Here is a 16,260-nt window from a genome sequence, read left to right on the forward strand (position 1 = left end):
AGTTTACTGTGACTATGTTGCAACTTTGAATGAAAAACCCAGGTCACTGAAACGTTTTCAAAAGGTTTATTTTTGAAGATTATGTCTCTCCCTAGTGGTAGAGAATAGACAGAACACTCTCTACATTATTTGTTCTTGATGACAAGAAAACTCATATAACATGACTTTAACAAAAAATAACTTAATGGTAAATTGCAAAAGTTGGAAAATCAATACATAAATAAATTATTTTGGAACAATCAAAGCAGCATCAGATTCCCCTCATGTTTTTGGCCAGTGCCTGTGATGATTTCTGCATCAGTCTGTAGAACTAGAAAAACAAGGTCTAAAGCTTTCCTCCAAGCTTCCTGCTTCACACTCAAGTTATCATAGATGTTCAAAGCCGGTGTTTCATCTGGTTTCACTGCTGAGAAACCTGCATCCTCTCTTTTGCTCTGCGAAACAAGTTGCATAAACTTTTCTGTGCTTATTTCATCTCTGTGAAATTCCATCAGTTGCTTGCAGACAGTAGTCCTAGCTTTGGCTGTTGAGAACCTTCCGGTGTTAACCATTACAGCCGATATGTAATCTATTAAACCATCTGCCATGAGTTGTAGCACGAGACCTCTGTATGGGTTAGCTGCTGACCCAGTTTTGCTGTCTTTCACCCTGTTGTGTTCTGCTTGCTTTTGTAACTGATGAACACAAAACACCTCAGTTCCTCCTGCACCAGGCAGCAGGGCTCCATCATTCAGTGCATGGTGTAAACGATACGCACAGGCCCAGAACTGGTCCTCCAGGGATTGCAGCTTGCCCTGTACACAACTTGTTATAACCACTGTGACCAACCCACTATTCCTACCAGTGGAAATGTTCACAGCTGATGAAGATTTCCTCTCATAGCTGCTGAGGTCCCTCCAGATCTCAACATTAACACCATGACCGACACAAGATTCCGTTAACTGCGTGGCATAGTTTACTGGAATAGCTCCAGTTGATCTGCCAATAGTCTTCAAAACAGAAGACTTGACCTTTTCCACTACGAGAATCTGATGCTTACAACAGTGCTGAATGACCTTCTGGCTGACAAGGCCAGCAGTCAGTATCAGTTTCACTTCTAGGTTTAAGAGTAGTTTCACAACCTTAGCCACCCATTCATCCTCTTTGCTCAAAGCTGACAAATCCAAGTCCTCACGCACACATTGTTCACCTGGTAGGCTTTTGAAGCCCAGATGGCGGTAGGTCTGAGACAGATCTCCAGTAACAAGTGCAACTTTCAGGGGTTGTTGTTTTACCACATGAGCAACTGCAGCCTGCTCGTCAGATAAAAGAAGAATGCAGCCTTCAACAACACATGCGCAGTCCTCTGGTATACCAGAAACAAGACAGGTTAACACTTTTGAAATGTCAAACAAGGGATCACTGATACATTTTTGGTTTGTCTTTAACAGCATCTGAGTAGCTTCACCTGCCAATTTCATAGCATTTTCACAACCATGGCTCAAAGACTCAGCAATGACTATCATGTCTGGCTGATTGGGATGCCAAACTGTGGAGAGAATTTCAGACTTGGTCTCACAAAAATGTCTGCTGAGCTTAACCTTTCTTTGTCCATTCTTGCTTAGACACTTGTCATCAAAGTTTGCCATCTCTTTGGATGCGTTGGCAGAAGCTTTCTTTATACCTCCCGGTGCAGCAGTGCATTTCTCCATTAAAGTGAGGTCCTTGAATGAAACTGAAAATTTCTTGCAAACATCCAAGCAAATATCAATCCCCTCAGACATAGCTGTGATTATGTGCTTAACTGAAATACCTCTCTGGAGGCTGTCCAATGCAGCACGGCTCCAAGCCCCTGCAAGAAACAGCAAACATCCAGACCCTGTGCGGTACCGCTGATGATGGGCTCGAATAGTCTCATAAACCAACTGACCCACTGTGCATGTAGGTTCCAGGTTCTCAATGATACGAAAGCATGAGCACACCAGAACCGAGTCCCCACTCGATTCATCTTGGATGAATTTGTAGCTTTTAAACGGACCGATGGAGGACCGTATCCTTCCTGAAAGTGCTGAGAGTTTCTGGAGTCCAACATGTTGCCGACTGCTTATCACTTCGCCTTCCAGCATTATCCAGACTGAAAAATAAAAGAATCAGAAACACTCAGCATCAGCAAATATTATATGTTTAGTTAGTAAATCTGCTTAACATTATTTGTGGAAAAAAGGTTAAACAGTTTTTAATTTTAGCATTGTGCTCTAGAGGATGTTATAACTTTCAAAAGATTATAGGTTTTCTTACATTAATGTTGGGTTTAAGATATGTGCTTTACATTTTATTTGGCAGGAATGTACTTTTCAAAATAAAGTTTAACTCAGGACAAACAGATCAGCATAAGGAAGGACTAATTACTAATACTAAATATGTCAAGTTGATGCAACTCACTTCAGTCACCTCTACATGACTGTGGCTTGTGGCCATGGAGGCAATGTCTCCAGGTGGTACTTGGTTATACCAAATAAGCAGGTATACCAAAATAATATAAGCCAACTAATGTCTGCTTCACAAATGGAGTTAAGTACAACACCTAAGCTTAAATAATAATACTGCAGCCCATGGCCAATAATCACTTTTCTTTAGATCAAGTAGACAAAAATAAAAATAAAAACTAATATCTGCACAATTACTGTAAATATGCAAATGAATCAGGAGTTAAAGAAGTCTTAACTTCTTTAACAGCCAAGAGCTGTTGCACTTGCACAGGAAACGAGGCCCCAACATCAGAGCTGCCATTTGAAACAATGAAATGGGTTAAAAAAATCTTCAAGAAAGTAAATGAGTGCTGAAAAAGCAACTCCAAACAAAACAGAAAATGTGAAAAACGAAAGCATACAAGAATATATTAATGGATCAGTGTAGAAAATTCTAAACAATATTGCCTTGAAAATTGAAATACAAAAGAAAAGAAATAAAACCCAAAAGTATAAAATCAGGACTCAAAGTTTAGAAGACCTTGGTTGAAATAAAATAAAATAACAAATTTGCATATTGAAAGGGAATGATGCTCAAATAATTGTTCAGTATCATGATAATGAAACATAAACCACTGCTTTAAGAACACCATCACATTTCCACAGTCTGTGATGATGTGGAGCTACATTTCTATTTGTGTCCATACAAAGTAAGTTGTGTGATATTTAAGTCATTATTCAAACTAAAAATACATTTGTTCAATAAAAAAAAAAAAAAGGATTTCAACATCTGTTCGGAAAGAATTCTAAAACAACCAGTGGAGACTTAAGTTTGACTGGAAACAGGTGAAATCTGGAAAAATAGAACTTGGCATACAGAGCTGATTAGTCAGCAAGAATGTAGGAACTTTCATGAAGTAGAAGGCATGCCTCAAAACAGTCAACACGGTGATACAAGCAAAAAGTTTATTTCGTGATTCCAAGTCCTACTTGTTTATTTGATCTCAGAACAATACTGTGATTTAATCCTGATGCGGTATATTAACATAAAAAACAGAATGTGATGCTCTAATTCCATACTTTACAAAATTCACAATGGTTCAAAATTATTCTAAGTCCACTTTTAAAATAAGTAGAAAATGTTTACTTTATGCTTAAGACGTTTGCAGATAAGGCTGCCATTAATAGCATTATCAATGAAGTTATCCGTTTTATACTTGAAATACGATAAAACAGTGTTTTCTGAAAAGACATAACTGTTCAAATTGTATTTATGAAAACGAGCCGTTACCTTTAATTTTAAGTCTTAGCCGTTTGTTTTGTTCGTTGCTCTCTTCCGGACGCGCGAGCTTAAAAAAAAAAACAATAAAAACAACGCGCATGCGTTAAATGCCAGAGTTGCTGGGCAACAAAAAAATGACTTAAAACGATTGGTGGAAACTTTTAGAGCCCGCAAGTGCTACTTTCAGATTGGCTAACAAGACCAGATTCCGTTTTTCTCTACCTTCTATTGGTTGCCGAGTGTGTCCGTTAAAAATAAAACCGTTGCTGCATGTTTTGTTGACATCTGATTAGCAAACACAACGCTGAAGTTTTCTTTTGTGGTGGATTCGGGTTTTTAAATGGTAAAGCTATGCCGAAGTGATTAATATCTAATCTCTGCTCTGTTCACAATGTTTTATGTTCATTTTAGTCTTAAAAGCGTTGATTTTTTTGTCTTATCCATTAGCCGAACTAGAGCTTTTGCTAGCTAGCTTGGTTCTTTTATACATAAGGTGTTTCTTCTGATAATTTCTGATAATGTCTATTTCTTAGGCTACAAATTACCGGAAACCTGTTCCCTCAACGAGCCAAAAGAAAAAGTCAAGCTCCAAAGCTGAACTGACGGAGGAGCAGAAGCAGGAGATCAAGGAAGCTTTTGATCTGTTTGACACAGATGGAACTGGGACAATAGACATCAAAGAACTCAAGGTGGGCTTTGTTAAAGACCAAATATTATTGGTGCTCATAGAACCTCATTGGCTGATTATCCTCGCTACAGGTTGCCATGAGAGCCCTAGGCTTTGAACCAAAAAAGGAGGAAATCAAGAAGATGGTTTCAGACGTTGTCAAAGATGGCGCTGGAACCATTGATTTCGATGACTTTCTTAGTATGATGACCCAGAAAATGGTGAGTGTTGGACAATGATAAATATTCACACTTTCACTGTTCACTCTGACAGTTAAAAAAACCTTCAAAGTAAATTAAACTTTTACTGTGCTAGTATTATCTCCTAATTAATTGAGTTATAGTCATGCCTCTTTAAAATGACAGAAAACCATTCATGTCTAAAGTCCTGGCAACAAAATTGAGTACAGTACACCTGTAAGTGTAAAGTTGTCCCCAACATGACAATTCTTATGTAGTCCTAAACCATGACACTCTTACCGCCATACTTGTCAGTGGGCAAAACACAGTTGTCCTCGTGCTCCTCACCACCACAAACGCTTGATCCAGATCCGTTTATATTGGTCTCATAAGACCACAAGACATTGTTCCAGTAATTAGTCTACTTGTCTTCATCAAACTTTTTTTTATAGTATAATTTATAGTATAATTACAAAATATGCTTCAGTTACATTTACTTTAAAAGAAGTACATTGTTTAAGATAATTGTTTAACATGTTTTTCTCCATTGGTAACTGAAAATGTGGCAACATTGTGTCTTCCAGGACAATGTTCCAAATTTCTACCTATTGACATATTATAAAGAAGACTAGTGTTGTTCTGTCATTAAATGGGTTTGGCCAAAACGAACAGGGGTGCCGTAGTTCTGCAGACAAAATATATAGTGTTGGATGCAAAAGGAAGACATATGTGGAATTAGTAGATAATTTAGGGTTCAGAAGAGTTTTTAACCTGTTTAAAGTAATACCATGTTTATTGTCTCCTGTGATGTTAATAGAATGAGAAGGATAGCAAAGAGGAAATAATGAAGGCTTTCCGACTGTTCGATGATGACTGCACAGGAAAAATCTCTTTCAAAAATCTCAAGAGAGTTGCTAAGGAGCTGGGAGAAAACCTCACAGATGAAGAGCTGCAGGTAACTTTGGGTCTTCTATTTTACTGCTATTTCATTTGAAATGTTACAGTAAAAGTTACTTTGATATAAAATATGTTTCTTTTCTTGAGCTACAGTGCAATAACCATATATGTCGGCTGTCAATGAATCATCAGTGAAATTATATTAAGAAAAAAATCACAATATTCCTAAAACTGAGATGAAAACACAAAGAGGATAACAGAACTCTCTGTCACATGAACTTAAAAGTCCAAAGTAGAAATATTTTCTTGTTGGGGGGAATCAGAGAACAAGATGTGTTGTTGAGGATGTCAATGACTAGATAATTTGGTCAGTCTTTATCATAGATGTATGTGTATGATGATATTTTAATTTAATGAAATGATGGTGAAGAGTCTAAGTTCTTTTATGGATCAGCTAAATTAAGGTTGTTCTAGTTTCTCCTACCTTGGAATGAGTTCCCATCTCATATGTATTACACTTATCTGGTCCAAAAATATTCACATGCCATGAGAATTCACTACAAAAAGCTTCAAGGTGCAAACTTCCAACACCGGTGATGGAGGCCGCTTCAAATTAGTCTTCTTCATTCAGATTAGTCATTACTAAGTGGTCATCTCTCACTGTTCTCAGGTCAGATGTCCTTTTCTTAGTATTTTCAGTCATAAGAATTTGCATTTTTAGAAAATAAAAACATTACTAATATACCAAGTTAAAATACTTAAATTTGTTACATCACAGTATTTGATAAGGAAGTTATTTGGATGACATGTAGACCGTTTTATTTGTGTGTAGTTTACAGAACAAATTTAATTTGTTCAAACACAATTTGTATCTTGAAAATGAGTAAGAAGAAACAACTTTTTGAAAATAAAATGAAATTTCCATTACTATCTTCAGCACTCATGTCACTGCCTCATGGCATTGCGACTGTCAGCCCTTCAGTATATCACAATAATCTGTTGATCCAGAGAATTATGCTGCATCCGACATCAGCTTAGTTGATGCTAAGTACAGAAACTTGTCACTTTTTCCTTTATTGCCCACATCTTATTTGGAGCGGCTTCAACTCTCTGCTTTTTCTCTGCTCAGAAAAAGCAGAGAAACCACAACTCAGAAGTGCTCATGTGTCAGAAACACATGAAGCCTGTTGCCAAAAGAAAGCCAGGCTTGCGAACATCTAGTAGAGCAGAATCTGGTTTGACCATCTAGATTAATGCATGAAGAAAAGTTCAGATTCAAGACATTCATATTTAGCACCATTCAGTAAAAAATTCTAATTAAGATGAATTATTTTGAGAGGTTCATCATTATAACACAAAAATACAGCGTTGTGGTTTACCGGTTCTACACTGTTCAACCTTGGATCATTCCATTTACATGATCACACCACAATCAAACCTCCAGGAACACAAATACTGCTCTGGCATCTAAAATATGTTCTATGGTTGTATAGCTTATCAGCCATAGAACATATTATTATATGGTTGGTAGAACCATATGTTCTATGGTTAAAATTCTTAACCATAAATCAAAATTCTTATGACTGAAATAATTTCTCAGTAACAGTGAAAGGTCCAATAATTTCACATCTCTAAACTAGAGGTTCCAGAAACACTTTAAATAGCTTCCAAATTTTGAACTAATTCAAGGTTTGTAGCACCTCTTCAGTAAGGTCGGTAGTATTGAATGCACAGCTTTCAGTCAATAAATAAAAAATTATTTTAACAGTAAAATGTTAAAATCAAGATGTGGTATTGCATATCAAAGATGAAGCATAAGATTCAAACTGAATGATACTGAATGTTAAAGGGGGAGTCTTCTGTAAAATCAACTTTTTTGAGCTTCACATGATATCGTAATGTTATTCTCTCATTAAAAACAAACCTGGATACTGCTTCGATTCTTTCATGTGTTTGAGGAATCCTTGGTTCTCTGGTGGCAAACATTTAGGGGTGCCTAAATGCTTGCTTATACACAGCACCCTCTTTTTACCCCAAGCTCCTTCTCAGAGCTGCAATTTGCAGTTGAGCCTCTGCCTCACACAGCAACCCTCCCCCCACTCCACTCTTTATCATCTCCTACAGACTTGCGGCAGCAGCAATTGGCAAACACCAGGGGGAATTGCTGAGCTTATCATAGGAACAAAATTCTATGATAATTCTTAACCATAAATCAAAATTCTTATGACTGAAATAATTTCTCAGTAACAGTGAAAGAATAAAAGCTCCTATGTACGCTTATAAATGGCACAATGAAGGAGTAGTGCTGTGATGATGTGCTGAAAGTGGAGTGTCTGAAAGAGACAGAGGCCAACTTCAGGGCATCAAATTGCAAAATTAGATTTCTCTTCAGTAATGACTGATATATAAATTGTTTTTATAACTAAAGTTACCATAATTAGTTAATTGCAGCATAAATTGACAATATGTGCCTGGAAAATACCTCTTTAAGTTTTGATAGATTTTTGTCCTTTAGAACAATGGCTGTAGAAGCAACTATTTTTCCACACCAAACTATCTCTTCTCATACTTACCAGGTTTGGAAAATGATAAAAAATAAATTCCTAGCTGCATTTACTTTGAATCTTTCTACCAGCTGTGTTTTAAAATCTTGAAAAAGGAAAAACAGAAATGTTTAATTCTAAAATACATATACATATATATATATGTATTTTAGAATTAAACATTTCAGTTTTTTCTTTGTATGTATATATATATATGTGTGTGTGTACATGTGAATTGTTTCACATAATTCCCTCCTTAACATTCATATTTGTCGGCCTTCAGGAAATGATTGACGAAGCGGACCAGGATGGTGACGGAGAAGTCAATGAGCAAGACTTTCTACGGATAATGAAGAAGACCAATCTGTACTGAAGCCGCTGAGTGTTGCAGTTTTAAAACCTTTGCAGGATTAAATTCTGATCTTGTTCCAACTATTTTTACTGAAGCTTTTTTGGAACTAAGACAGGCTCTATATGTAAATAACTTTTTTAAAATCCTGTGTCATTGTACAGATTCTTTTTTTCTATAAGACAAATAAAAACAATCACAGTTTTGACTCATGTTTAAACTAATAGCGAAATGTCAGTTTGAGAATTTTTTTTTTTTTTTACCAACTTTCTTGTTGAAACGGAGGTGGTGCAATGCAGAAGCAGGTTATAGCAGCTCATGAAGATCTTAGTGAAAGTGATTTCAGTGCATTGCATTCATTGTTGTGCAACTTGCAGAGCACAGCGTGCCAATGATGGTCAGACAGACAGACATGACTAAGTTGATGTTGACTAATTCGAATTATCTTACTGTAAATAGAAATCAGCAGAATGAACCTGAGATGAGTAAGTCAGTAAAAGTGACTCTCACATCATGCTGCGAGCTGAACTTGGTATCGCCTGAACAAGGTCTGTTTTACCTACCGGTACATCTTTTGATCATCTTATAGGAAAGATGCTCCTGCTGATTAATTGCAACATGGAGCGGAAGTCTGCTTTTGTCCAAAACATCGAACCTTGCTTAAATAAACAGGATATGTAATGACGTGTTTTTCCGAGCCGTCAGACGGCTGTCTATTATTTTGAGGATGCTTGCCACTGATTATGAAAGTTGTGATAACCTGTTCTAGACTGTGACAGAACCTCAGGTGGAAAATTTGAAAGGTTCTCTCGCATTATGAAATCCAACATTTGAAAAACATTCCATACAAGAAATGTTATTGATATTTCATATTGCTATGCCTGGTTTGATCGAAAACAATTTTTCAATCATTCCTTTGCAGATTTCTTTAGTTTTTGTTCTTTTATTTCACTTAAGTCTTTCACATTATTCAATACAGTATAACCAAAAATTAAATTCCATTTTCATTTTCGATTTTGATTTTTTTTTTTATTAAGGGAACAAAGCTATACAAGCCAACTGGTTCTTTGTGAAAACATCCCACTAAACCTAACATTTGGCTGTCATATACTTGGCAGGAATGACAATTTAAAGATCACGCAAAAATAACTCAATCGATTTAGGTCCAGATTTTGTCTGCAATTCATAATATTTTTGAAGCCATTCAGAAGTGGATTTCTGATTTATTTTTCTGCAAGATCCAAATCTGCTTGAGGTTACGTATGTCATTCGGAGATTATCCTTCAGGATTTTCAGGCAGAGAGCAGAATTTATGGTTCCATTATGACCTGCAAGCCATTCAGGTCCTAAAGCAGAAAACCGACTCAGATCATCGACCACCACATTTAGCTGCTAGCAAGTTGTTTTTAAGACAATGTTTTAAGTTTTAAAAACAGCTGTCATGGAAGGCCACTTTTGTCTCAGCCCATAGAATATTTATGTTTTTTAACCAAAGTATTTTGTATTTTATGGCCTTTTTTTCTTTTTCCTTGGGACATTCCTTACATAGATCCCATTTTTGACCAGCCTCTTTTTTTATTTTTTAATCACTAACAATTACCTTAAAGTAGCACAGGAAGTGTTCTCGATTCTTTCCTGACTTCCTGAATGAGTTGGAATCTTGGGGTAATTTTGGGAGGCCAGAAACTTCTGTGGATAATAGCCCCTTGTGTTATACTGGAGTAATCAAGCCTAATAAATGATTAGTAATTTTTCCAAACAAATATTAAGAACTAATTAATATCTTGCATGTTTTGATATCTTTCATATGTCAACTAATGTCATAAGTAGGCTAACAGAACTTAGTTCAGCAACTAAGTTCTGCTACTTAGTTGCTTACCTACAGTTTTTAAAACTGAACCCAGCTTTACCAAAAATGTCAGTTAATTTAATTTGAAACACCCTTTGTGCCTTAAAAAGTGATCATTAAAAAGATGTTGAAAAAATCTACACTGTTTATTAATCATGGACCAAATTAAATTGCCAACCGTGAACCTGCTAAGATGAAATTTGGAATTGCTTTAGGTGAGCCACCATGTGAAAAGGCCAGTTTTTCACTTGCTTGAATCAGACAGCCTGCTATGACTCAAATCCATCCACTGTGTTGCAGTTCAAAGTGATCCACTCAACAGGTGAGAGCTGAAACACAGATCTGAAGCTCGCTTTGAGTGGACCAAGGAACTAAAGAGTGCCTCAGTAATACACATCCTGATATTATGAAGCCAAGTAGCTATTCTGCAGATATGAATACTATTGTTTTATAGTGGTATTTTGTGAGAGCTTATAAGAAATCTACATCTTACTCATGGGATGTGACTCTTGAGCAGACCCAAGAATGAAGAAAATGATCATGTTGGAACTCCTGTTTCAGAAGGGTAGCAGTAGTTTATTTCTTACAGAAATCTGACTTCATTTGTTTTAGTTAAAATATTGTGCTTTGTTGAAAGTATATAGTATGAAAAGAGTTTATATCACTGTAACTGGGGTTAAACAATGGAACGAGCTGAAAATGGAATCAAAACAATATTCAAGCATCAACCAGTTTAAAAATATACAAAGTGTTGGTTCTCCTGCAGTGGATCTCTTAGTATTTCCATTGGAAGCTCTCAATGCTCCATTATCATCTGTAGCTTGTGTATGCATCTTTGCAGAAATATTAACTTACTTATTAAGTACATAGGAGACAGGAGACATAATTCTCAGTTTAACTGGTAGCCACACTGCCCTGCTCTGGCCGAACACACAGAGAACAAGGAGGCTCCACTTTTATTGTTTTTATAAGCACATAACCTTCCGCTTCACAAAGTAGTGCCAACCAACATACAGGCAAGCATCATACACAACACAAAGCTATGTTACTTACAATGTACAGGGAATCTTAGCCATATGTGAAGCTATGTACAATTCTCATCGCTACTATTAGTACTATCCGTATATTTTCTTGTCTCATGAGAGTTAGTTTGTAACCATCTTGTCTATGTGATATTTATTGTTGGCTCTTAAGCACAGTGGTGAGGTGTTCCGGGTACGTCCCACCAGGAGGAGGCCCCGGCGAAGACCCAGGACCCAGGACACGCTGGAGGGACCATGTTTCTCGGCTGGCCTGGGAACGCCTTGGGGTTCCCCCGGAAGATCTGGAAGAAGTGGCTGGGGAGAGGCGAGTCTGGACTGAAGCAGAAAAATGAACTGATTAACTGCAAGGACAATTTTGAGATCTGAAGTTCAGTACGTACTGCAGGTAATATATTTATTGTACATAAGTTTAAAAAAATTGAACTTTATTGTACAGTTCATTAACATCAGATGGGAAATTGTTGACATTTTATTTTGTGTTATTTGCAAAACGGAAATAAGATTGGGCTAATTACTTAACACTCAAAGTTATGTTGAGATGGTTTTCATAAAACAGTTCATCCTGCCCTGTAATTTCCAACAATATGGATAGGTAAAAACAGATTGAGACTTTATTGGCCAAATATAATTTTTAACCTCTTTCTTTGTCATCTACTTCATAATTTGTTTTAACATATTTTTAAAATGTAGACATAGATACAATTATCTCGGATCAAGGCACTGACTAGAGGAAAAGGTGCTTGATTTGCTGACAGCAGACTTAACTCTGGTGGAGTTGTTGTTGTTTACCAAATGTTCGATTTTAGAACAAAACTTTCCAATAGAAGTTGAATGTTTTTGTACAGTGGCAGTTTCATGGCCTTTAATATCTCCACAGCCCCTCAGCCGGGCGGTATTCCCCTTCTGTTGTGGCTTAACAGCATTCGCATCACACAGCTCGTTCAGTACTCCCACTGCTCCGCCGCTTGTTGTGCTTTTTTTTTCTTTTTCCAATAAAATGATAAATTTCCAAAACAGCTAAGCGCTGCAAGTCTGGTCACTGCTGGTAAATGAAAGAAGAATCAATTAACTCTTAAATGTCAAGAATGTGTCACCAGTATGTGGGCAACCTATTCACAGGGTCCCTCTGTGAATAAGAGAAGTTCAACACAAAGTAAAAACTGTCACTGTGCTTTGGAGAAGCAAGGACTGACTGCAGCAGTGGTATGTTTGCCATTTTAATCTTAACCCATCAATTTAACCTTTAGAATTAACTGAATTTATTATTCAGTTAATTCTGTCTGAATGTTTCAGGTTTCAGAGTAGATAAAGTTTAAGTCTTATCATTGATCCTTCCTTTGTTTTTGAGATGCTACAGATCAAGTGTTGAGTTCTTTGTTTTTTTTGTTCCTTTTCTTACCCAGTACATTCAAACAGAAAAATACATGTTTTTAAAAGCTGAAACATCTTTAAAGATGTTGCTTTAATGTGACGTAGGCATAGACAATCCAATCTTTTTATTCAGCTGTGTTTTCCCCACCTTTTTTAAGTTCCTGTTGCACACCTGACTTCAAAAAAAATACAGAAACTTCATAGGGCATCTTGTTAAGAGAAATCTGTTTCCACCCCTTAACCAATCACATTTAAACGTTTAGGGAGATCAGAGTTTTAAGGTTGGAAAAAAAGGTGTCCACATCTTTTCAGTTACTATCCTGCATTACAAATGTAAATTTAATGAAAGTACATGTATCTTTTCAAGTTTAGATTCTACAAACTAATTTGATATAACCAAGTGTTTAATTGTTACATTTACTTACTTAAGTAACTTTTTGAATAAGATAATACTGTCAGGAGTTGCTTTTTTACATTGTACCTTCTACTTTTGAATAATATTATTACGAAGTAGTGGTACTTTTACTGGAGTAAAACTTCTCAATACTCTATCCACTGAGTAACTTCACTAAATGAAGAACATATTTTACCAAAAACGCACCAGACACACCTACAGTTTATGTTAAAATGAGACTTCTTGCTGTTTCTACAAAAGCTGTTATTCTAAAGCTACTTTATCTGCTGTCTAATCAACAGTTCTTTTAAGTTTTTATTTTATAAATACAACATTTATTCATTCATTTGTATTAGTTGTAAAGTACATTTTCCTTTTTTAAAATACCAGAATTTGCACACAACTATTTTTTGCCTGTCTGATTCATTTTGTTAAATCAGATGTCATGATTAGTTACTCAGTACCAGAGTAGCCTTTCTACCTTTTTTTTTTTTGCTTTGTTTTTACAAATAAAAAAAAAATATTACTTAACTTTCCTGCAGTCTTAGGAGATGGGATCATATGTAGTTGCACCAACCTTGTGTGCGCTTTTAACGGTTTTTTTTGTTTGTTTTTTTTTTTTTTTTTTTTTTTTTTTTTTGTAGTTTTGAAAATTCACAGTCTGTAGGAGATTTAAGTAATTTCTGGGATGGCTACTTTTTAGTTGGGTTTTAGTTAAAATATGTGTTTTCCTCCAGCAAAATTTTGGATACTTTTTGGGTTTCCTTCATTTTTAATTTGAATATTAAATTGAGTTTAATGCACTGTTGGATCATTTCAATGAAGATGTGATTGAAATTAAATTACTTTTTTTTTGGTAAAGTGCCTCAAGACCACATTTGTTGTGAATTGGCTATATGAAAATAAACTGAATTGAATCATACTTGATTCACCAATGACTATTAGCTGATGTCACTTTTGGCAGATAGACACTTCAGAATAAATGAACTAATAAAATGAGTACTAGGATACTCATTTTACTGTAAGGTAATTTTCTTTTACTTTTTTTGACCTCTTGTGTTTTGGGAGATAAACATAAGCAATGAGCACACTTTCACAATCATGAAACACTCATTTGTGTTTCCATATAAAATACTTTACATAGACGTTGGTGGCTGTGATGAAAGAAAACATGGAAATATTCATGGGGTATCAATACTATTTTGAGTTTTTGAATGTGGAAGAACTTTGAGATTAGAAAATGGGGCAAACTGAAGCGATAAAACCCAATGAATCTCTGCAAAAAAGCATATGTGCACAGTGGTTGAGAAACAGAAAACGTGGGTGTAATTGCACATTCAGAAGAGAAATGAAAATTTTTTCTGAGTCTTTTTATCAGATTCCAGCAGTTTGAAACATGGGCTGCTGACAAAAAGATTATTGTTGCATTTGTAAATCTTGTTTCCTCCGTAAACACGGCAGCGGAAAATCAATGTGCCAATAACAATAGGAGAAAACGGAAACAGGTGAACTTCCATGTTTGACACAGTTTTCTGGTGAAGATAACATCTAAACAACAGTTGCAGATTTGGTAATAGGGAAACACCTTGAACTTAATACTCTCATTTTGTTTTCCAACTTTTTATAATAATAGACACTTTAAAAGAGTCTGCTATCCTTATGTTTTGATTGAAACTGGTCTTGGTAAAGCCTTGAACTGAACAATGATTGTGATTTATTTATTATACAATTCAGCGATGTCATCCCTGGTGTCATACCGGTGAACAAACCTGAGCAGGCGATCCCCCACCCACGCCTGCTGTGTGTTCTTCCTGAACACTTACGGTAATATTGATCATGTCGGATTTTCTGACTTAGAGAAAAAATATATGCCTTGGTTTTGAGTCAGCAATAAAAGCTTTAAACTAAAAAAAATTGTGTGCATGTGATCTCTGCATATTAAAAATTCAGTTGATAATGTGCAGACTTACACACCGTCGTGTGTACGTGCTGCATGCGAGCTTTCAGACTTGCGCCCACTTGCTCGCAACCTGGAAATGCAGTGTTGCCAAAGGGGAGACCGCAGAGTAAGAAGTCATACTACTACTGCAGGTGGGAGGAGGAAGTAAACGACATAATTATAATTTAGTAAACAAATCCCCCTGATACTGAAATGTTTGAAGTGTAAATACATGGGTCAAGTGTAACAGCACAGTTTATGTACTTTATTTTTACTTAACATGTTGATTAGTGTATTTTAAATCACCCACAGACAGGATAACTAATTTCCACCACAAGTTAATGCATTCAGCGGGGATTTAAACTTGCTTTATTAGACTGAATGTCAACAAACAGAAAAAAACAATTTGTGTAGGTACAGTATGACCACGTCAACTCAAAACAAAAACAAAATTATGATACTGATGAGCAACAGCTGTGGCTGAGACACTGTCACTGATTTCGGATTCCATGAAATAAAGACAAAGTAAACAAACCAGCAGATACATGATGATTATTGGCAGCAAAATGCATTCAATTCTTTAAATATTAAATTGTAAAAAATGCTTGTCACAATTGGAATTGAGGTTTTTACTTGATAATTTAAACTGCAGACATTTTTTTATTAAAAGAAAAAAAAAACACCCACTTCAAAATTTCAGTTTCTAATTTTGAACATATTTCCAGTTAATTTAATCAAAGGCAAAAAAGAAGAGGTTGGTAAAAGTGTTTTGTCTTTGTTCTGCAAGCGTAAAAAAAAAAAAAAAAAAAAAAATTTCTCACTTTTTGCCAATGTGCAAGATGTTGCTAGCTGAATCCTCTCTTCTTTAAGTCGCACATTTTGCATTGTGTTTAACACACTGGGTGACCACAAAAACTCTCACTGCGTCACACATGTCACCTTTGACAGACTTAGTAACAAAAAAAGGTAACTGAGGGCAGCGACGCTTTTACATATGTTCAACGGAAAGAGCTGGGGCACCTATGATGAGAACATTTCTCCACACTAAATATCCAATTTTAAAAACAGATAATCACAAGCCCTGCTTATGTTCAAATGTGGATTTTAAATTTTGAATTGAATTTAAAAACACATTGAGTTTTTGAAAATTAAACACTTTTTTTGTAACAAATGTAAACAGTAAATTTTTACTATTGTAAAAGGGGTTTATGTACCAAGATTTTATTTAATCTCTAGAACAGCCACTGAATATCTCTAGAATTACCTTAGGCTTTAACTTTAGATACTTTACGTTAAACAA

At 35.7% G+C, this 16,260-nt stretch overlaps 2 protein-coding genes across 2 annotated transcripts; one reads left to right on the top strand and one right to left on the bottom strand.

Annotated features, from left to right (window-relative positions):
- Positions 1–52: 52 nt before the first annotated feature.
- On the bottom strand, positions 53–3,802 carry LOC129360498 (Bardet-Biedl syndrome 12 protein homolog). The gene is made up of 2 exons (XM_055030778.1): positions 3,739–3,802; positions 53–2,113 (listed from the first exon to the last, which is right to left on the bottom strand). Exon 2 carries the CDS (start codon positions 2,103–2,105, stop codon positions 240–242), a length of 1,866 nt encoding a protein of 621 aa, XP_054886753.1. The 5' UTR covers positions 2,106–2,113; positions 3,739–3,802; the 3' UTR covers positions 53–239.
- A 158-nt stretch (positions 3,803–3,960) lies between these two features.
- On the top strand, positions 3,961–8,572 carry LOC129360507 (uncharacterized). Its single transcript, XM_055030797.1, has 5 exons — positions 3,961–4,072; positions 4,263–4,418; positions 4,489–4,617; positions 5,393–5,530; positions 8,299–8,572. Exons 1-5 carry the CDS (start codon positions 4,070–4,072, stop codon positions 8,386–8,388), a joined length of 516 nt encoding a protein of 171 aa, XP_054886772.1. The 5' UTR covers positions 3,961–4,069; the 3' UTR covers positions 8,389–8,572.
- Positions 8,573–16,260: the final 7,688 nt, after the last annotated feature.

This window comes from Poeciliopsis prolifica, unplaced genomic scaffold (assembly GCF_027474105.1).
Source record: "Poeciliopsis prolifica strain line A6 unplaced genomic scaffold, Auburn_PproV2 SCAFFOLD006, whole genome shotgun sequence".
NCBI lineage: Eukaryota > Metazoa > Chordata > Actinopteri > Cyprinodontiformes > Poeciliidae > Poeciliopsis > Poeciliopsis prolifica.

Excerpts from the sequence above, each read along its gene's own strand:
- LOC129360498 (XM_055030778.1), bottom strand. The coding sequence starts at position 2,105 with ATGCTGGAAGGCGAAGTGATAAGCAGTCGGCAACATGTTGGACTCCAG.
- LOC129360507 (XM_055030797.1), top strand. Across the intron at positions 4,618-5,392 it reads GTATGATGACCCAGAAAATG|AATGAGAAGGATAGCAAAGA; the intron begins GTGAGTGTTGGA and ends TGATGTTAATAG. Across the intron at positions 5,531-8,298 it reads TCACAGATGAAGAGCTGCAG|GAAATGATTGACGAAGCGGA; the intron begins GTAACTTTGGGT and ends GTCGGCCTTCAG.